Source organism: Rhinopithecus roxellana, chromosome 5 (assembly GCF_007565055.1).
Source record: "Rhinopithecus roxellana isolate Shanxi Qingling chromosome 5, ASM756505v1, whole genome shotgun sequence".
Classification (NCBI taxonomy): Eukaryota; Metazoa; Chordata; class Mammalia; order Primates; family Cercopithecidae; genus Rhinopithecus; species Rhinopithecus roxellana.
In genome coordinates this window covers 139,463,781-139,486,327 of record NC_044553.1, presented here as the reverse complement: position 1 = coordinate 139,486,327, position 22,547 = coordinate 139,463,781, and the positions used below count along the sequence as shown (strand labels likewise).

Genomic DNA, 22,547 nt, shown 5'->3' with positions numbered 1-22,547 from the left:
GTTAATAAAAGTGGATATGCTAGCTGAGCAAAAAGAATAAGGTTTGGAAAAACTCTTGATTCAAATGGCTTTCTCTTATGTGGCTATCCTTTCTTCCATTCTCACTATAAATCCTAGCAGTGTGTTCAGAGTCTTCCTCTCCCGCTCTGAGTGTGAAGTGGCTGTATTATTATATCCTAAGTGTAAAGCAATGTGATGGCAGACGGCAGTAGGATCTGGCCAGCTCCCCAGGCAGTCCAGGGAATGGACACACACCAGGGCGTTCTGTATCAGACACTGGGTGTAGCTGTGCAAACTGAAGAGACAATTGGACCTCTGTGTTTGAGGCTGGATTTCTAAACTGACAGAATTTTTAAAACCAAGTGTTCCTCTCTGTGCCTGCTTATTCATTTCCCCTGAAGTCAGCACTGTCTTCTGCTGGCGGTAGCACTGTAACTTCTACCTTATCCACGGGGCCCCTCTGACTTGACAGAGGAAGAGAGAAAACCCTGAACTCTCCTCTGACACGGAAGCCCTTGGAAAAAGACAACCATGGAATTACCGGATTTTCAAGCTGGAAGGGACCTTGGGGATAACTTAGGTTATTTATAGATGAGAAAATTAAGGTTGGGAAGGTGATGTGACGCATCTAGAGAGTCATGCAGTCACATCCAGGGTCCTTTTCTCAATCTATCACGGGGGTCTCCTGATAGATGGAGTCAAATAGACACAAATATTGAAATAATTTCTACCAGAAGAACAGATATTTGCAGTTTTTCCAGTGAGTACAAACGTATCTATTTGTTTCAAAGTGATTTCTCCCAAACATTTAAAAGTACTGCATGAAGGTTTATTATTATTATTATTATTATTATTATTATAAGTAACAAAGACTTATTGGCTACCTTAAGCAACAAAACAAATTATTGGATGGGATAGCTCAGAGACCTGAGGAAAAGACTGATCCAGAAGACTTTAGAAAGACAGCAGTAGAGTAGCTCTGGTCATAGAGACTAATGGATATCTCCTCAGCATGTAGCCTTAGGACAAATCATCACAGACTATTTTTTGTTTTTGTTTGTTTGTTTTTTTAAATGAAGTCTCGCCGTGTCACCCAGGCTAGAGTGCAGTGGCGCGATCTCGGCTCACTGCAACTTCCACCTCCTGGGTTCAAGCGATTCTCCTGCATCAGCCTCCTGAGTAGCTAAATTTTTGTATTTTTAGTAGAGGCAGGGTTTCACCATGTTAGCCAGGCTGGTCTTGAACTCCTGACCTCAGGTGATCTGCCTGCCTCCTACTCCCAAAGTGCTGGGATTACAGGCCTAAGGCACCACCCCTGGCCCTATTTTTTTGTTGTTTTGCAACTTGGCTCAAGAGACTAGGGGAGAGGAGTGTGTTTTGACTGACGTGACCACCAAGACAACATGTAGCCCTGGGGAAGATTATTTCCCAAAAGGAGAGAAAGAGAAAGACTGCTACCAGAAAAGAGGGAGGATGGACACAGGACAGGGAAAAAGCAAAACCAGGCCTGCAGCAAACACTCTCCTAATGATTCCCAGTGGAGAGTGTTCTGTTGGCTCAAGGGCAAGTAAATGCAGCTTATATGCTGTTTTACATATCTGTTTCCAGATTGCTGGAACCTCGTTTGTGGAAGATTTTTGAAATATAGCACAGTATAAGGATATCTGTTGATGTTTCTTACTTAAATCCTCACAGCCTTGCCCCATTACTGCTTTCGCTGTCATGGTTATATAACAATATTTTCAATAGTGAAACCCCAAAAAGAGGCTGCTTATACTTCTCTGGTCAATGGTATGTTTTCCATACCTGTTCGGGAAATGGACAGCACCCTTTTCTGGAAACTTGCAGTGTATAGGATCTGAATTCCAGGCAGAATGGAAGTTCTCGCCCACTGCTGGTATTCACTGTGCCCAGCTCCTGCCCTCCCTTGGAGTGTTCCATCTGGGAACCCAGAGAATTGATGGTTATCTTGTAGTAATAGCCCTTTCCTGGGCTCTTCTGTCTAGGTGTTCAGACAGCCCTGGGAAGATGCTTTGTACAGGTTATTTTTGGTAATCCTTAACCTTCTTTAAGGAAGCTAGGGCTCAGCTGAAGTCAAAGGCCTGGCTGGCTGGAAGCCGACCTCTCCTCACACGTTCCTGCCTACAGTGGCCCTGCATTCCCAGGCCCCAGTGGGCAGGGCAGTCAAAGCCCAGGCAACAGAGGCCAGCAGGTCATCACCCTTGTGTTGCTGGCATCCCTAGCCTATAGCCACAGCAGGCTTGTCCCATTCCCAGCCACCAAGAGACCAAGCAGCCACCTTTGAATTCCAACGTGACTCCCGCCGGTGGGGCTCAGCCCAGCCTGGCCCAGCCCAGCCACATACGTGGGCAGCTCCCCTCTCTGAGCTCTCCAAGGACCCCTCCCACCCTCATCCCAAGAGTTTTTCTTTTTTTGTTTGAGATGGAGTCTCTGGCACCCAGCCTGGAGTGCAGTGGCACGATCTTGGCTCACTGCAAGCTCCGCCTCCTGGGTTCACTCCATTCTCCTGCCTCAGCCTCCCTTGTAGCTGGGACTACAAGGCGCCTGCCACCACGCATGGCTAATTTTTTTGTATTTTTAGTAGAGACGGGGTTTCACCATCTTAGCCAGGATGGTCTCGATCTCCTGACCTCGTGATCTGCCCGCCTCAGCCTCTCAAAGTGCTGGGAGTTTTTCTTCATCTTAGAAGGCACCAAAATAAGTCCTGCTGCTTCCACAGATCATCCGCCAGGAAATGAAACATTCTGTCCTGCATACGTGGCTTTCTTTGCAGGAACCCCCCTTCTCATTAGACCTGGTAGAGGGAAAACAGTCCCAATATGATCATCCTTGTATGGGAAATTTTAAAAATCTGAATTTTTTGTTGAATTTTCTCAACCTCATCAAGGAAAATGACAGAATGTGTGGACTTATTTAATGCATTACTATGAATTAAATCACAATAGCTTTTAAAATTGAATTTCCTCAATTGTCCACCACCCTTACCCATCTGAGAGTTGATGCTAGGATTCTAGGAAAGAATGCTGCTTTCAGAATTTGCTGTGAATACACTTTGGTGGAGTAAAAGGAGGGAATCAGTTGGATAGAAAGGAAAGATTTCTCCATATTCCAACAATGTGCAAAATAAGTGTAATTAGATTAAAAGAGTTGTCCAAGTTGCTATTAAATTAAGAGATGCTTCTGTATACTTTGTTGTGATCTAATTTCACAGCAATATATTGAGAAGAATTTAGGACATAGTTTGAAGGCAGAGTCATCTCTGAATCTTATTTCCAGCTCTACCACTTAATGGCTGTGCGACCTCGGGCAATTTACTTAACCCTCTCAGAGAAACCTAATTTTTCTCATCTATAAAATAGGGTTATTAATATCTAGTTCATTCAGAATGAAATGAGATAATGCTTTTAAGGGCTTAGCGCAGTATCTGGCCTGTAATAAATGTCCCATAAATGATAGCTGTATCATTACATGTGTGGCACACAATTTAAAAACATTGAATGGATTCATTTTCAAGTAATTTAATTTTTACTGTTATATGTATCTTACTTAAATTCTTTTCCTAAAATTAGTGCACATTTTTCAATTTTCCAAAGCTTTACTCTTTAGAAATAACCACTGAAATATGTTATGTCTGTGAAACAGAGCAAAACAAATACTTCACTATCTAATGTTTTCCTTGGAGAGCGGGTGTGTATGTCCTCACTCTCTGAGATTGAAAAGTCCTGGCCAGACCAATAAAGAACATTGGAATTGTTTGTTTGTGGAAACTGGGATAACTAAGGGGCTGTTTCAGTTACATAATTAAGGCAAGGTCATTTCATGTTGGTTATCTATAGCTAGTTGCTATATGAGGGTTCTTATAGCTCAATCCCCCTCTACCCCTGTCACCCTGCAAACTTGGTCTTGTGTTTTGGGGACCATGAGGTTATGACTCAGACAAAGTGGTTAAGAACACTCTGGGGTCAGACTTCTAGGTTCCGTTTTTTTGTTTTTTGTTTTTTTTGAGACAGAGTTTCTGTCCCCCAGGCTGGAGTGCAGTGGTGCAATCTCGGCTCACTGCAAGCTCCGCCTCCCGGGTTCATGCCATTCTCCTGCCTCAGCCTCCTGAGTAGCTGGGACTATAGGCGCCTGCCACCACGCCCACCTAATTTTTTGTATTTTTAGTAGAGATGGGGTTTCACCTTGTTAGCCAGGATGGTCTCGATCTCCTGACCTCGTGATCCACCCACCTTGGCCTCCTGCTAGGTTGCTTTTAGCTTTGCCACTTTCTTCTTTTTTTTTTTTGAGACGGAGTCTCGCTCTGTCGCCCAGGCTGGTGTGCAGTGGCCGGATCTCAGCTCACTGCAAGCTCCGCCTCCCGGTTCACGCCATTCTCCTGCCTCGGCCTCCCGAGTAGCTGAGACTACAGGCGCCCGCCACCTCGCCTGGCTAGTTTTTTGTATTTTTAGTAGAGATGGGGTTTCACCGTGTTTGCCAGGATGGTCTCGATCTCCTGACCTCGTGATCCACCCGTCTCGGCCTCCCAAAGTGCCGGGATTACAGGCTTGAGCCACCACGCCCGGCCCAGCTTTGCCACTTTCTAGCTGTGACTCTGGGTAGCTCATTTTACCTCCCTAAGCCTTACCTTCCTCAACTATAAAACGAAGGTAACATTCTGACCTCAAAGGATCGTAATGAAGACTCAAAGAGAGAATCTGTGTAAAAGATTTAACATCGAGGCCAGGCGTGGTGGTTCATGCCTGTAATCCCAGCACTTTGGGAGGCCCAGGCGGGAGGATCACAAGGTCAGGAGATTAAGACCATCATGGCTAACGTGGTGAAACCCCGTCTCTACTAAAAATACAAAAAATTAGCTGGGCGTGGTGGCGGGTGCCTGTAGTCCCAGCTACTCGGGAGGCTGAAGCAGGAGAATGGCATGAACCTAGGAGGCGGAGGTTGCAGGTGAGCCGAGATCACACCACTGCACTCCAGCCTGGGTGACAGAGTGAGACTCCGTCTCCAAAAAAAAAAAAAAAGATTTAACATCGAACGAGTCATAGGGTGCTTCAATGCTTCCTATATGGCAGATGAATGACTGTGGTGTTTTCAGTGGTTATGGTCATAGAACTAAGCTCTAACTCTTTTTCCTCAAAAATCTCAATAACAATTCTCGAGTGAAAATCAAACCTGAAGTTTGCCATCGCGAGTATAGTGGAATTACCCATAGATGTATAGAATTAAGGAGCAGCAAGGGACTGTGCCTGGCATTGTCCAGTCCACCATGTTGTACTGTTTCCTCGTACCCTAATCTCCCCACTTTACAGAGGAGGAATTGAGGCCTGGAGACTATAAAGGACTTGAGGGCAGGAGCTCTGCTGCTTGGTAGGGGAGCTGGAAGTCCAACCCAGGTGTTCTGCTAGTTGGTGTTTTGCCCAGTGTTCCATATGCCTCGCTAATATCTGTGTGCTATTTATAAAGTCTTTGTCATTTACATATATCACTCACGCACAAAAGCATGCCAAAAGCATTTTGAAACTATGAAATGCTATTAAGAAAATCAGTTCATTCGTCAAAGGAAAGCAATGATTTGCTCCAGGAAGCTGTCACTGATATTTTATTAGGTGCCAAGTGCTGATCCCTTCTATTCCATTCTTTACATCCTTACCCCTTTTTTCTTAGTGTTTGGGCTGTGTTCACATCTCACTCTCACCCGAGCAGGCAGGATGGCCCCTGTTTCTCAGGCCTTGGGTTTTATTGCTGGGATACCAGGCTGCTAGAATCCGATGGAGTTATATCAAGGGGCTGAGGCACACAGAACGTGAATTCTGCTGAGCCAGGTGGATCCTATTGCTCAACACTGGACCCGCTGAAAGCCTGCCAGGTGCTGAGCCCACAGGCCTCCTTTATTACTGAAGTGGCCCCTTTGGCTGCTCCTTCCACTTTCTCCCCAAATAATCTGATCTCTCGATTGTCTTTCTTTCATAGCTTCCGGTCACCCACACTGTTTCTTTTGCCACCTTGAACTCGGCTCTGACCGGGAAGTGCCTTCCAGATTTGCCAATCACGTGAATGTCGAGTTCAGCATGCCCACAACTTCTGCCTCCAAAGCCAGCGTGAGATCTATCTCTGTGGAAGATAAGACTGATGTCAGGAAGTGGGTCAATTATTCTGCACACTACAGCTACCAGGTAGCCTTGGGAAGCATCTGGCTAATGCTTCCAAGTCCATTTGTTCACCCCACTACCCTCCCTTATTCCTTTAGCCATGCTTACTGTGTTCTCGCCTGGTAACCTCTTACTGCCTTAGAGGAAGTTCCCCCTACATAGCTGTGGATGCGTCTGCTCTGATTTAAATGCATCATCTGGCTAGTGGATGAGAGAAAGATTGGAAAAAAACAAAGAGGCTCATCAAAGAGAATATAATGTCTTTCTGTCATTATGAGCAATGACAACAAAAAGAATAATGGGGGCCGGGCACAGTGGCTCACACCTGTAATCCCAGCACTTTGGGAGGTGGAGGTGGCCTGATTACTTGAGTTCAGGAGTTCAAGACCAGCCTGGCCAACATGTAAAAGTAAAAAGTACAAAAATTAGCCGGGCATGGTGGCATGTGCGTGTAGTCCAGCTACTCAGGAGGCTGAGGCAGGAGGATCACTTGAGTCTGAGAGGTTGAGGCTGCAGTGAGCCGTGATTGCACCACTGTACTCCAACCTGAGTGACAGAGCCAGACTGTGTCTCAAAAAAAGAAAAAGGATAATGGGGTAAAGTTGTTATTATTCATTTGCGATATAATTGATGTCACAGAGTAGTAAGCTTGGAAATAGAGGAGAGAAAGCGCTATCCCAAAGCATATGTTTCAGTTAGAGTTGATGAAGTGGACCTGAACGAAGTTAGGACATGTATGACTGGGGTACTGGGCTGTAACAGGACAAAACTCAAAAGCCAAGCAGATGTTTATAATAGTAACAGGATCAGGGCTGTGGAAGGAATCATGAAACTTAGAGTTTTCTGACATAAACAGAAAGCGATACATTCCTGGGGAGTTAGAAATTCAATAGGAGATTAAATGCCAACGATTGGAAAGGGAGTTTGTTAAAGAAGGATTTTGCAAAGTGGTTTTCTATTTATAATAATATCCTTGGATTTATATGGTGATTTATTGTTCCTCTAAATGTTTCCTTAGTTGTGTGGGCTAAAATATTTAACTACCAAAAGGAACAAACACTCCATCTTGTGGCGAGGAAAAAAATAGCACTTCCCTCAAACCTGACTGTTGGGTGTTGAATCATTACCCTGTATGTAGGTCAAGCATCATAAATACCCAAAGTGGTGCTGAGAGGAGCAACTTGAACCCTGAACTCGAAGAATTCCTTGCCTGAGCTGTCAAAGATTTCAGTTGAGATGTATTACTTTCAAAGATTAATCTATTAATTTATTGATAATTACAGCGACAGTATGTTGCAGAAGATATGGTAGAACTGTAAACACTCCAGTATTTATCAGTTTGGAGGTTTTCTAAAGAGAGAAAGTATTGGAGGTGGCCAGGTGCTGTGGCTCATACCTGTAATCCCAGACCTTTGGGAGGCCAAGGCCGGTGGATCATTTGAGGTCGGGAATTCAAGACCAGCCTGGCCAACATGGTGAAACCCTGTCTCCACTAAAAATTCAAAAATTAGCCAGGCGTGGTGGTGCGTGCCTGTAATCTTAGCTACTCTAGAGGCTGAGGCAGGAGAATCACTTGAGCCTGGGAAGTGGAGATTGTGGTGAGCTGTGAGCCAAGGTTGTGCCGCTGCACTCCAGTCTGGGTAACAGAATGAGACCCTGTCTCAAAAAAAAAAAAAAAAAAAAAAAAAAAAAAAAAAAGACCAGAAAACAAGTATTGAGGGAGTGCAAACAGTCAATTACAAAGGAATTAATTCATTTGATAAATCTTTGTCGATTGCCCGCTGTATTCCTACATTATTGCATAAAATATTGAACAAGATCCTGCTTGTCTTGTGGAGCCCATGGTATAGTAGAGCCAGACAGGTGTGCAAGGTACAGTGGAGATATTCACAGGGAGAAGTACCTGATTCTACTTAGTAAGTCAAAAATGGCTTCACCGAAGGGGTGACCTTTGACCAAATGTACAAGGCAAAGAATAAGAATTTTCCTGGTGGACCATGAGGGAAAGGGAATTACAGACCAATCAAAGAACATGTACAAAGAGGGAGACATGATATATTCAGGGCCAGTAGCTCCAATGTGGCTAAAGCCCAAAACGTTAGCAAAATTACAAGAAATCTCAAAGCACCTATGGAGTTTTGGTTTATTTATTTATTTGCATGCTTTTCTCTTCTTTTTGATCTTTATCTCCAACTTCTATTCTTGGCAGGTGGAAATTGAGCAAAAAAAGAGTTTGAAGCCGGACTTTGAAGGAGATGAAATGGAAAATCCCAAGGAGTGTGGAGTGCAGTGACAAAGCCTTGCGGGAAGGAATCCTAATCCCAGGGTCATGATAGGGTGTCTTCCTGAGTAGCTGAAGTTTCAGTCAATACCTGCTGTGGCCACTCCATGTTGGGAACAGTGTACCAGATCTTCCTGTTTGTAGTTACTTGTATTTTACCAGGAAACCATGAGAATGGTGGCTTTTAGAGAGGCTCTTTGATTCTGGTTATGCCTAAAGCACGTGGTTCACCTGACTGTTGGAGCTTACTGTATAATTAAGCCTCCTTGTCTTGTCTCTGCTTATCTCACAGCACTGGTATGTGGTTTGTTGTGACTGTTACAGTCAGGAAAAGAACCTCCCACATCAGTGTTAGCACGATTACCTTCTGATGTTCATCTGTCACTCGTATAAGTTTCTGGAAAAGGCAGTCTTGAGAAGTTAATTAAGAATCCATCTCTTTCACTCCGTCTAGAAAAGACTCAGAAAAGGTGCAAAACAAATTTCCTGTTTGGGTCTTACTAGACCTTTTTGAGGTGTTTCCATTCTTAAATGTTAAGTTTCCAAGACATTTCCCTTCTGGCTCTAGATTGTTTAGATTGGAACACTTTTTCCATCTCTCTAAGGTTTCAGTCACAGGATTTGCTATCCTGAGTCACAATAGGCAATGGAAAAAGGCACAATAGGAGACTCTTTAATTCTGAATGGACCCACATTCTGCAAAATGGCTGTTGAGGGGAAGGCAAAAATTAAGCTTAGTTTTCTTCATTCTGGAGAAAAGAGACATTAAATGTAAGATGATGTTCAGTTCAAGAGGTAGATTTAATCTCAGTGAATTCCCAAATTCACACTGAAAAATACAGTCCACTTCTGATTCCTGAAACAAATATCTATAATACCTCAGGCATTTGTAAGGGGCATTTGGGAGTGCTTTTTATACCTCATGACCAATAAACAGTTGCATGTCCCTTTAACCCAAACTTTATAGGAAATTTAAGCTGCAAAGATAATTTTTAAAGCTGTTTTAAAATTAAGCTTGAGTGAGCTTTCCCCCAAAATTCAGAGTTTGATGATCACGGTATTGTAATGGATTGAAAAGGCATCTCTAGGATAGAGACAGGGAAAAGTCATATTTTTCTAATGTTGGGAACATTATATCCTGATTCCAAGAGTCAGAACACTCACTCCATCTTCCTTTTCTTCATCTGTTTCTGGGACACTTAATCTTTTCCTTCATCCATTCCTACTCACCTCTTCTTATTTGTATCTTGGTGTTTTCTCCCATGAAGAATAGAGTGGGGGGACAGAAAGCACACTTTGTTGGATTTGTAGATGATGCAGAAATGAACAATATCTCCCGTTTTTGGCTGATGGATTCAAGATTAATGTATTCAATGAACAATCATTGGATTCTAAATATGTATTGACACTGGGATATAGAAATAGTTACAGTATTTTGAAATATCTGAACTAAGACTGAAAGTAAAAGAATGATTGAATAGGCATTAATGAGAAACCCTATATTCTGGGTTTTTAAAATGCAACCCTCTAAGTACAGAGTGAGTGTGTGTTTATGGATGTGTGTGGTGTTGATGGGAATAGTGTTAGGAAGACCTGGTTTCACAGTACTTCATAGAGAAATATTTCCTTACAGAAATGGAGGTTCAATGTTGACTCAGAAATATATCATGGCTATTCACAAAGCTAATGTGTTCAGCTGGTGTTAATAAAAGCCTTGCATGCTTTCATTAACCCTCCATCTAGTCCATATCTAAATTGACTTCAATTATGGGTATCATATTTTAAGAGAGACATTAATAAGTTGATTGTGTCCACAGGCAGGTGACCAGGGTTGTAAAGGGTCTGATGATACAAGAACAAAGGAATAGCTTCCCTGAAGGAACAGAAGGTATAGCTGGAAAGGGAGTGCAGACAAGGAGGGAATGATATAATAGCTGCCTCGAAATTTCTGTTGCGCTATAAAAAGGAAGAGGAATTAGACTTATTCTGTGTAGCTTCAAAGGGCAAAAATAAGAACAAAGAGGAACTTCACAGATGACAAATGTTTGCTTCAATATAAGGAAGAATTTTCTAATAAGAGTTGTTCTAAAGAGGAATAGACTCAAGTTAGCAAAATTTCCTGTTCCTGTGAATGCCCAATGGTTAAAATAACCACCTATCCCACGTGCTGTGAAAGGGAATCTTACGTTGGATTTGCTCTATATGTCTACCAAGATTCCTTCTAAATATAGATTTAGTCTCAATAGTAATAAGACTCTCTAACTTCATTTGTCTTTTTCTTCATAAGTCGTTTTTCATGCTCTTTGAAATACAGTGGAGTTCCTTTGAGGTTTTTATCAAGGGATTTCAGAGCATATCTCTTCCCCTGTTGTACTAAAGGCTTTTGAGATTGACTCCTCATAGAACATCTAAATGGACTGGAGAGTTGGCAAGGGAAATGAAGCTCATCCCAGCACCTTCCTTAGTCACTAAGGCTTAGCACTCCGTCAAGATCTCTGCCTCATCTGCTAGCATCACATGTGGATTGCTTGTTGGAGCTTATCTTCCCCCACCATGGTAAATTCTCATTTCCAGTGTACATGCACCTGGACTTTTTTTTTTTTTTTTAAACCAAGAGTTGGGAAAAATCCCTTCTATGCTATCTATATTCTGCAAGCAAATTATTATTATTATTATTATTGAGACAGAGTTTTGCTCTTGTTGCCCAGGCTGGAGTGCAATGGTGCAATCTTGGCTCATTGCAACCTCTGCCTTCTGAGTTCAGGCAATTCTTCTGCCTCAGCCTCCTGAGAGTAGCTGGGATTACAGGCGCCCATCACCATGCACCACTAATTTTTGTATTTTTAGTAGAGACAGGGTTTCACCATGTTGGCCAGGCTGGTCTCAAATGCCTGACCTCAGGTGATAAGCCTGCCTCAGTCTCCCAAAGCTCTGGGATTATAGGTGTGAGCCACCATACCGGACCCATAAATTGTTACTAATTTTTAAAAACCTAACCTCTTAATTTCATCAAATTTGTTTTCCCTCTACTGTTTTTAGGAAACTGATTATGGATAGCATTTAGGGGCTTGGGGATTATAATACTATATATTTTTAGATGTAAGGAGTGTTTTACTAGTTTTAAATAACTTCTATAGAAAACACAAGTGGGCAAATTAATTATGTAATAGCCTACATAGAAAACAGTTGGGCAAATTACCAGTGGATGTGCAGATTCTATTTTTGCCACCCTGAACCTGGACTTTTATTTTCTTTTTTGGTCACAATCTTTATCAATAATGTGAAAATAGTAAAAATGAATTCATTTTACCAGTATATAGTATTACTCTTAGAACATAAATTCGATATCACGTGGTATCAAGAGCTGTGCTTTCTTTTGAGTCTAGGGCCTGCTTTTTGACTTTATAGCAAAAAGATAAGAAATGTACTCATTTTGACATGTCAGACAAGACAATGTGAGGCAATTTGTGGGGATACCATTAGATCCCCCTTGCCTGCTCTTGCAGACATAGTACTAGTTATTCCTTATCAAAAGTTTGAATTTCATTCATATTAAATATTATCTGGACAGTTTCATTTTTTCTATTTGGCTCTTCCCTTAGGACTGTGCCTTCTTGCATTATTGGCAGGGTTCATAATCCTTGAGAACACTGTTTGATTTAAAATATTTTTTATTTGAAATGAGACTGATTTCTATTCAAATCCAGTGGCTGGGAGTAAGAGTTTATTTCCCTAGAAACTTATGTTTCTGAGAAATGGGATCCATGAAAGCAAGGAATGTATATAATTTTTTGTGTTTCCAACACCTAGCACAAAGCTTGGAATATAATAGGGTTCAGCCACCTTAAATGCTTGCCGATAGGGCAAATGTATACTCATGAAATAAAGGAAAATGAGTATGTATTCAGTAAATGTTTGCTGAGAGAATACTGACCCTGAGACTCTAAGGCTACTTAACCCTTACTTATCATCAGATACTCATAATAAAGCCAGCAAGCATGCTTTTATTTCCTGAAGGACTTAAATAATTTTGCTTTCCTTTTATTCCTGCCTCCAGAGTCAAGTAATAAACCCTGTCAGCACTTAGGCACTTAATATGCTGCTGAATTTGAACTACAATGTGCCTCATTCACATTGAAAAACATTTTTGTGCCCAAAAGCATAGTAGCATAGATGCTGTCCATAGTCACGGTGATTGATTGCTTTGTTCCTGCACGTCAAACAGATCTATGAGCCTGGGCCTTGCCCATTTCAATGGTCAGTAGGAAAAGAAAGCATTTGATAAGAGTGCACAACCAGTCTTCATGCACTAGGTCTTTGTTCTTCCAGCATTAACCACTGACCATTACTATGCATTTATTTTGTCACCACAGTAAGATGGAGGTCTAAGATAGGTTGAAATTTGTGAGATAAAATCATGATCTCAGAGGTGATATATATTTCACCATAAGTTTAGTGGTGGGAAAACAGAATGAGCTGAGGTTTTTCTTAAAAGCCTTGGGAATATTAAATTGGTTTAAGTAGGAAGCACTACCATCCAGCCTACTTATAGAAATTCTCCCAGTTGGAATGGCAACTGTAACTCTTCTAAAAACGAGGATTATATGTTAATTCCAACATATCTAGACCTTAGTCAAGGATGTCCAATCTTTTGGCTTCCCTGGGCCACATAGGAAGAAGAATTGTCTTGGTTGGACCACACATTTAATACACTAACACTAACAACAGCTGATGAGCTTTCAAAGCATGCCTAATGTTTTTTGTTTTTCTTTTTTTTTTTGAGACGGAGTCTCACTCTGTCACCCAGGCTAGAGTGTAGTGGCACAGTATCGGCTCACTGCAACCTCCACCTCCCGGATTCAAATGATTCTCCTGCCTCAACCTCCCGAGTAGCTGGGACTACAGGCATGCACCACCACGCCTGGCTAATTTTTATATTTTTAGTAGAGATGGGATTTCACCATGTTGGCCAGCTGGTCTTGAACTCCTGACCTCAGGTGATCCCCCCGCCTCAGCCTTCCAGAGTGCTAAGATAAGAGGTATGAGCCGCAGCACCCAGCCAAAATAGTATGTTTTAAGAAAGTTTATGAATTTGTCATGGGCCACATTCAAAACCGTCATGGGCCAAGGGTTGGACAAGCTAGCCTAGGTCATGTCCAGAGTGCAATTTAACAGGAATTTCAAACAAAACTAACAAAAAATTAAATCCACAAAAAATATCATTTGTTAAATGCATTGTCCACACACTTTACTACCAAGTCCCATTCAAACTATGACAATTCTTTACATAAAATGAGAGCATTCTCACCAAGTTCCTAAAGATGATTTCTAAACATTACCAATGTCTAAGTGCTAATTCCCCACAAATCACCATTTCTTATCTTTTTTAAATGAGACTGGCTTTAGATATCATGACTCATATTTATGTGTTTAAGGAATTAAAGGGGAAGGAGATGTATAAGGCAACTACAGATGTAGAAAGCAAATGTACATATTAGTAATATTCTCCCATGTATTAACTAAAACAAGAATGTGAGATTTTTACATTTCTTCTAGTGTGCCTTAGCAAATCTGCTGGAGAAAGTCTAGTTGCTTTAAGAATTGAAAAAAAAATGTCTCTCTCAACTTGGCAATTCTAAGCCTGTAAAGGCAGAAACTATCCATAGTAATGAGTTTGCCTGGAGAAAGGCAAATGATCATTGGATGTAACAAAAGCTATTAAGAGAACAGACTAAAAAAAGAATTTCAATATGAAAAAGTAAAATCTGGAGAGATGACAAATCAGCATTGGGTACCAAGCCTCAAAATACTTGAACTAGAAGCCATCTCTTAAAGTTAAAAGTAAGAAGCTCTAGGAAAAAATAAAGATTGCATAGTAAAAAGGGATAGACGGCAGGATTAATTCAAGTCAACAAATATTTATCAAGTATCTACTCTGGTCAGGTGCTGTGTTAGTAGCCAGCTTCCCTAAAGGGAGGAAAGGCTAGATACGAGGACACTGAGGATTGTTATATAAAGTCACTCACAGGCATGCCATAATGGATTTATTAAGGGAAATTGGGGTTTCTGTGAATCTTCAAAGGACATAGCCATGGAGACAATCACTATGTTAAGTAAGTTGCTGTTTTCCCAATTGGGCTTCAGTTACCTGAGACAAAAAAGTGAGGAAGTTGGATTAATTGTTCTTCAAGTCCTTTCCAGCTCTAAAGTTATGGGTTATTTTACAAAATATCCGTTGGTGCCACCTTTCATGACTATTCCTATGTTTATAAGAACCAAGAAATTTAAATTTTGAATATTGGAAAACTCAGCTGGTCCATCTTTTTCTTTTTCACATCTTTTTTTTTTTTTTTTTTTTAAATAATTTCCCCAGACAACAGAAACAGACAACCTTCCAAATCCTCTATTTTGCAGTTGCCTTCCACACACAGATTTAAAAAGAGGATCAAAGAGGGTGGTGAAGATCAGGTGGAATGCTTCTTTGGAAGTTCCACCGGCATCATCCATCAGAACAACGGTGTGAGCATGAAGAGGCACAGACAGGTCTCCAAAATGGATGTTAGGATTTGGGTGCTACTTGACACCGAAGTAGGTCTAACCCTCCAAGTTCTGGGGATGCTAGGATAATCAATGAGATATATATATGTGTGTGTGTGTCATTTTGTATAAAATATTGTGAAAATTGAAGGAAGATACTCAGTAAACATCCTGGGACTATTTGTAAGTTATGGCAAAACCAGATGAGAGAAAAGGGACAGTCCCCTCCTCATCCTCATTGTCTCTTAGTAACATCAAATTATAGTTAAAAAAAAATTAACTATGTACAAGCTACAAAATAGCATCTCTTTTGTGGTATGTTTGAGTGTGTAATTTTAGTTTCTTTTCTGGTTGTCCTTGTGGTAGTCAGATGTGTTGGACTGATTCCAACTGGACAGAGTAAGGAATTCTAGCATCCTCTTCCTGTTTGCTTGTGTTCTCCCACAGATCAAACCCTCAATTCTAGTTGGGGATGCCATCTAGCCCCACACTGTGACTGAAGCCTCAAGCACTGTTGCGCCTCCTTGTGCTTTGGATCAGCAACCCCAGTGGTGTCCTACCAGAGCAGTTCAGGGAAAGCATATGTACAGTCAGGTCCCAACAGCAAATTGTTGGATGTGAGAGTTCTAAAGTATAGGGGTGAAGGAAGAGAAGGATATGAACTCCTCTGACCTTAAGCCAGCATTCATTTAACTTTTACATCTATTTGCCAAGAGAACCTGGAGAAAACTACCATATTCAAGAGATTAATCAAAATCAGTGTTTTAGCCAGGTGGTGACAGAGAAGCACCATTCCTCACCCTCCATTCTTGTAATGTCTGTAATAAATGTCAATGTGTCAGGATGAATGAACCCAAGATCCAGTGAATGATTCAGCTGATCCAAGCCTTGCATTTTCCATCACTCATCATCCATCCTCATTCAGTGTAACCTCTTGCACTATTGTGGTTAATTTTATGTAAAACCAGTTTTTTTTTTTTTTTAATATGTGCCTATGTAATAAAGTCTACACACTGGCTATCTCTGTAGAGATGAGGTTTTGTTTTTAGTTGTTCTACTGATTATATCCTTTTTTGAGCTATGAAAATGAATTATTAATAAATTTTTGAACAAAGTGTCACTATGCCAAATTTAATGAGGTCAGACATATGAAAAGTAATGCTTATTAATATAAGGCCTGTCACCCAGCTTATATGGTTAGTGATCATAAACTGACAAATTAACAGATGACCTGTTTAATTATCCTATTTAAATTTATCATAGATATAATTTAGTCAATTCAAGATAGGTTGGCCAGACCCCGTGGCTCATGCCTGTAATCCCAGCACTTTGGGAGGCTAAAGTGGGTGGATCACGAGGTCAAGAGATTGAGACCATCCTGGCCAACATGGTGAAACCCCATCTCTACTAAAAATACAAAATTAGCTGGGCGTGGTAGTGCATACCTGTAATCCCAGCTACTCGGGTGGTTGAGGCAGGAGAATCACTTGAACCTGGGAGGCGGAGGTTACAGTGAGCCAAGATCATGCCACTGCACTCCAGCCTGGGCAACAAGAACGAAATCCCATCTCAAAAAAATAAAAAAAGGTTTATTTGCATTCCAATTTTGTGCCTGATTCTGAGAAAACAAATAAAAATCATTACAATCCTTAAGGTTTTCTTGGAGATAACGTACATAAACATATAAGTGAGAAATATAAATGAGCACATAATCAAATAATAAGTTTGCATTATGTTCCTGACATACTGTCAGTGCTTAACAAATAATTGTTCAATTGATTGATGAATCCAGATTACTAACGTCAACATAACTTGCATGGGAAAAAATCAGTATGGACTAAAACACTTGGGAAATTTTCACAGGAAAGATGGCCATCAGTTGAGACCTGGAGGTGGGGTAAAATTTGGCTCAGCAATGAGAAGGGAACGTCGGGTGGGGAAAAAAAGAGTAAAAGTGGTATGTTGGGCTAGCAGGAGATCAGATTGACCTGGGTGATGGATTCATGAACATCCAGAGATAAAACTGATGGTTAAGCCAAGCTATGGTAGGGATGTATCTGGCCTGAGGTAGAACTCAATCTACTAAATGCAATGAAGCAATTTTTGAATCCTGGCAATAAGCATTATTCTAGAAAAACTAGGCAATACCATGCTGAACATTTTGGACTTTAGGAAAAGATTAAAGGCAAGGAAAATAATTTATAGCTTTTTTGGAGTAAACAAGGCAAAAAATAAACAAAGCTTTGTGTTTTATTTAGTTCAAAGCAACCGGAATCATTTTATTGTAAAATACAATCATGTACAAGGGAGAACTCAGACCAGGTCAGTGGCCTCCTGCTGTCAAGAGATCTCTGTCATTAGCAGAACACGGAGAATAGGCTAGCCTAGTCAGTACCACATCACATAATATCAGGTGCACAAAAGAGATACTAGCCAAATAAGAGCATAATATTAAGTTGGATATTCTGGAGAATATTCTCCTTCCCACTATTCTTCTATCCCTACCTGTCCAGAGTCCCCCTGAAGAAGTTGTGAGAGCTAATTACCTAGGTTCCCCATTGTCACAAGGCTTTGGTCTTCTAGGGTCCCCCTTTCCTTTAATATCCCAGGATAATAACTATCTGAGTAGCTGCTTGAAGCCAGGCATGCACCCCAGTGTTCCTCAGGATTTGGGTAGGGGAAGTTGAGGGCCAGAGGAAGTAAAGATGAGAGTTTAAAGGTCCTCACTGTTATTTGTCCCTTCTCTTTCCAAACTCCTCTCATCTCCTCCTTGATTTCCTCCAACTATCACCTCTCTCTTCCTCAATCTGGGGCAGATTTCGCTCTTCCCCAAATTTAATAATATTAGCTAACATTTACGTAATGCATATACTCCGGGGCAGCCACTGGCACTAAGTATTTAAGGCATATTATTTAATAAAGGTAGCTCCCTCTCCATTCTGCAAGGCACTAATAATTCAAGGCTGTGGGTATAACAGATACTTACTGAAGATTAGCAATCACTGATGAATGTCTACAGCAAAATAAGAAAGAATTTTAAACTGATTATCATGGTTTGCACCAGTTGCTGACCGCCACACCCAGCGCGAGCCTCGCGGATCTTTGGGCAGCACGTTTGCTCCTCCTCTGCTCCAGGATGAAGACCCAGAGATCCTCTACTTCTCCTAAGCCTCGCCAGGGAGCGACATTCCCATAGCCCCAAGCCAGGCATGCCGCCCTCACCACTGAGCCGGGAACAGTTGTTCCACATCCAGACAATTAAGGCCGCGGCCCTACTCAGGCTCGCGGCCCACAACATGCCTGTGGTCTTTGGTGAGAGTTGGAAGAAACACCTCAATGGAGAGTTCGGAAAACTGTATTCTATAAAACGAATGGGATTTGTTGCAGAAGAAAGAAAACATTACACTGTTTATCCTCCCCAACACCAAGTCTTCACCTGGACCCAGATATGTGACACAGGAGGTGTTAAGGTTGTCATCCTGGGATAGGACCCATATCACAGACCCCATCAAGCCCACGACACTGCTTTAGTGTCCAAAGACCTGTGCAACCTCTACCTAGTTTGGAAAACATGTATGAAGAGCTGCCTACACACAGATGGTTTTCATCATCCTGGCCATGCAGATTTATCTGGGTGGGCCAAAAAAGGTGTTCTATTCACTGTCTTCACTGTGCAGACCCATCAAGCCAATTCTCCTAAGACAGGCTGGGAGCATTTGCCAATGCAGTTGTGTCCTGGCTAAATCTGAACTAAATGGCCTTGTCTTCTTGCTGTGGGCTCTTATACTCAGAAGGAGGGCAGTGCCATTGATAGGAGGTGGCACTGTGTACTGCAGGTGGCTTATCTATTCTGGTTGTTGGTATATAGAGAGATCTTTAGATGCAGACACTTATTCCAGGACCAATGAGCCGCTACAGAAGTCCAGCAAAAAGTTCCCAGACTAGAAGGAGCTGTGATCCTCAACTAAGGGGTGGTCTGTCTCCACTGGTGGTTTTTGAGAAGCTGCTGTTAAAGTATTTGTCATTTACAAAGTCAAATGGAAAATTTCTGAATTAATCCGTAAGTACTTTGCATAAGGGGGCAAAGCTTCCATTAAAGCAGCCATGAAGCAGGCTACCCACGAATGGCAGCTTTATCCAGCCAGACACAGCAAAGGCGACTCTTTGACCTAATATCTTTCTCTGCAACATGGCTTCAGCCCAAAATATGCAAACTTCTCAGAAGACAGGTGAGGTCAAATATTCACTTGGCTCTCTTTACCACCTTTAGTTTTATGTTTAAGGGGGGGAGATTGCACTTGTTGGTACAGCCCTAGTATTGTACCTGCTGCTACTAGGTTTTGCCTGGTTAGACTTCCAGTTACAAGGTGTTGGGGTGTTTTTGCTTAGAAAGGAACCCTTTTCAATGGCCGGGCGTGGTGGCTCACGCCTGTAATCACAGCACTTCGGGAGGCAGAGGCGGGCGGGTCACGAGGTCGGGAGATCGAGACCATCCTGGCTAACACAGTGAAACCTCATCTCTATTAAAAAGGAAAAAAAAAAAAAATACAAAAAATGTAGCCGGGCGTGGTGGCGGGCACCTGTAGTCCCAACTACTCGGGAGGCTGAGGCAGGAGAATGGCGTGAACCCAGGAGGCGGAGCTTGCAGTGAGCCGAGATGGCGCCACTGCACTCCAGCCTGGGTGACAGAGGGAGAATCCATCTCAAAAAAAAGAAAGAAAGAAAGGAACCCTTTCCCCAGACTGGCTGGCATTCCAGTCCCAGGCCGGCACACTGCCCACTTGATCATTCAAGGAGCCCTCAGGTCCCTCCATAAAGGAAGCATGAGGATGTTCTGCAGCTTTCCAGAAATCTAGCCCAGAAATCGGGGCTCAATTTCCTAATTGTAGGGGAGGTGAAGTTTGCTAAGGAAAAGTCCATGGTATGAGCCTTAACAGATAGGGGCTGAGAAAAGTGACCTGGGTCTTGTTATTCTTCGGTTGTTTTATGGAATAAGCAGTGGAATTTGAACAAGGAAGAGGAGAAAAGGGATTTTTCTTAAATGTGGGGGTGAGCTTCTCCTAGAGTAATCTTGAGTTGGAGTTTTTAAGGCAGCACGAACTGCCAAATGCTGTTTTTTGTGGACTGCAATCACTTTGGGATATTTTTTCAGCAACACTGGAAAGTTTTAGTTTTTTAAAAAAAAAATACTTATGCAAATATGTACATATTTTCACAATTTGTTTTTTATCTTATTTTATTTTTTTTGAGACAGAGTCTGTCTCCATTGCCCAGGTTGGAGTGCAGTGGTGTGATCTCGGCTCACTGCAACCTCTGCCTCCCAGGTTCAAGCAATTCTCCTGCCTCACTCAGCCTCCCAAGTAGCTGAGATTACAGGTGCACACTACCATGCCCAGCTAATTTTTTGTATTTTTAGTAGAGACAGGGTTTCACCATGTTGGCCAGGCTGGTCTTGAACCCCTGACCTCGGGTGATCCAGCCACCTCTGCCTCCCAACATGCTGGGATTACAGGTGTGAGCCACTGCCCCCAGCCTCCAATTTGTTTTTTAGGAGACAGTCTTTATTGTTCCTGCACCTCCATCCTTGATCTTGTTACTGATGCTATTTTGTTGTTAGCTGGGTTAGAGTTAACCGTGTGCTAGTTTCGTAACAAAAGACTGTTGAAGTTTTTTTTTTTTTTTTTTTTTTAACTGAATATGAGACATTACTCTTTCTACTATTTCTAAAAATGTTTTCAAGACAGAGTCTTGCTCTGTCACCCAGGATGCAGTGAAGTGGCATGATCACAGCTCACTTCAGCCTTGACCTCCTGGGCTCAAGTAACCCTGCCACCTCAGACTCCCCAGGAGATGGGACTACAGATGACACCTGGCTAATTTTAATTTTTATTATGGTAGAGATGGGGATCTCACAATGTTCCCAGGCTGGTCTCAAACTCCTGGGCTCAAGCAATCCTCCCACCTTGGCCTCCCAAAGTACTAGGACTACAGACACAAGCCACCATGCCCAGCCCCATTCCTCCTCCTAAAATTCATTGACCATACCTTACAGAGAAAATCCCTTTCAAACATCTTTCTCCTTTGGCCCTAGGCTGAGTAAATGGGCTAACTCCTCAAGTTCCAGACCACTGTCTCTTTAACTGTCAGAGGAAAACTGAAAACTCTTCTGAAAAATCTCTTTAATGGGGATTAAATTCTAAAGTTAACACTATTGAAAATAACATAAATTGCCCATAAAGTAGACTAACGGAGTCTTCCTTAATGAAAGTTGCTCTGTTTATTAGTGTGTTCTCACAATGCCATAAAGAACTACCTGAGGTGAGGCACACTGGCTCACACCTATAATCCCAGTACTTTGGGAGGCTGAGGCAGGTGGATCACTTGAGGCCAGGAGTTCAAGACCAGCCTGGCCAACATGGTGAAACCCCATCTCTACTAAAAATACAAAAATTAGCTGGGTGTGGTGGCACATGCCTGTAATCCCAGCTACTCAGGAGGCTGAGGCACAAGAATCACTTGAACCCAGGAGGCAGAGATTGCAGTGAGCCGAGATCATACCACTGTACTCCAGCCTGGGTGAGAGTGAGACTGTCTCGAAAAATAGAACCACCTGAGACTGGGTAATTTATAAAGAAAAAAGGTTTAATTGACTCACAGTTCAGCAGACTGTATGGAAGCATGGCTGGGAGGCCTCAGGAAACTTATAATTATGGCAGAAGGCAAAGAGGAAGCAAGCATGTCTTAGCATGGTAGAGCAGGAGAGAGCACTAAGCAGGAAGTGCTACACGCTTTTAAACAAGCAAATCTTGTGATAACTCACGCACTATCATGAGAATAGCAAGGGGAAAATCCCCCCACCATGATCCAATCACCTCCCATGAGGCCCCTCCTCCAACACTTGAAGATCATAATTCAACATGAGATTTGGGTGGGGACACAAGAGCCAAACCTTATCACTCTATGGCCCTCAATTAATTTTTCAGTTTCTTCCTTGATATTGACAGAGTCATCACCAACCAAGATCCCAGCCACCTGAACAATGTGTTCCAGTTCTTGGTTAGTGTGGGGAAGTGAGTAAAATGAGTCACACAATTATTCTGAGTTTTACCAACATGAACTGACTGTTTCTGAGTTGACATCATCCTTTACAGACCCACTGAGTGGAATGGCAGACCAAATAACTTGATTGGAGGTAAAATAAGTCTCCATTATATGCCACCTTTATTATGCAAAGTAATTTTTAGTTCATTCCATCTTATCCTGTCATGGACCCATTGAAGAATTTTTATAAACAGAAGAGAAGTCTGCCTTACATCTCCAAAAAAGAGCTAACAAAAACTCACAATTTTCTTAGCAGTCTCAAAAGTTACAGATAAAATTTTCAGAAAGCATTAAAGTCAAAATACGTATACTTTCCTGCCCTGCCACAGTCTAGGTCAATGGACAGGAACAAGATAAAATCTATTCTCCACCTATGGAGAGCAAACCCAATGGGTCATGACATTCTCTCCCCTCTTCCTCTCCCTTCCTTTACTCTCTTGTCTTGTCTCTTCTTCACTAACAGG

General features: G+C 42.0%; 1 protein-coding gene and 1 pseudogene across 11 annotated transcripts in view; both read left to right on the top strand.

The window, feature by feature from the left end:
- STON2 (stonin 2) overlaps positions 1 to 16,096 on the top strand; it is a 177,567-nt gene extending 161,471 nt beyond the window's left edge. For 8 of the 11 annotated variants that reach the window (XM_030930302.1, XM_030930297.1, XM_030930296.1 and 5 more), the window contains one exon: positions 5,986 to 6,415. In XM_030930302.1, coding sequence (XP_030786162.1) covers positions 5,986 to 6,290 — 305 coding nt within the window. In that variant the 3' untranslated portion in view covers positions 6,291 to 6,415. Of the gene's footprint in view, positions 1 to 5,985; positions 6,416 to 8,373; positions 11,191 to 14,818 lie in introns of those variants that run through there. The other 3 variants (XM_010364467.2, XM_030930300.1, XM_010364468.2) reach the window with 2 other exon arrangements.
- An 8-nt stretch (positions 16,097 to 16,104) lies between these two features.
- LOC104663338 lies at positions 16,105 to 18,939 on the top strand (annotated as a pseudogene).
- Positions 18,940 to 22,547: the final 3,608 nt, after the last annotated feature.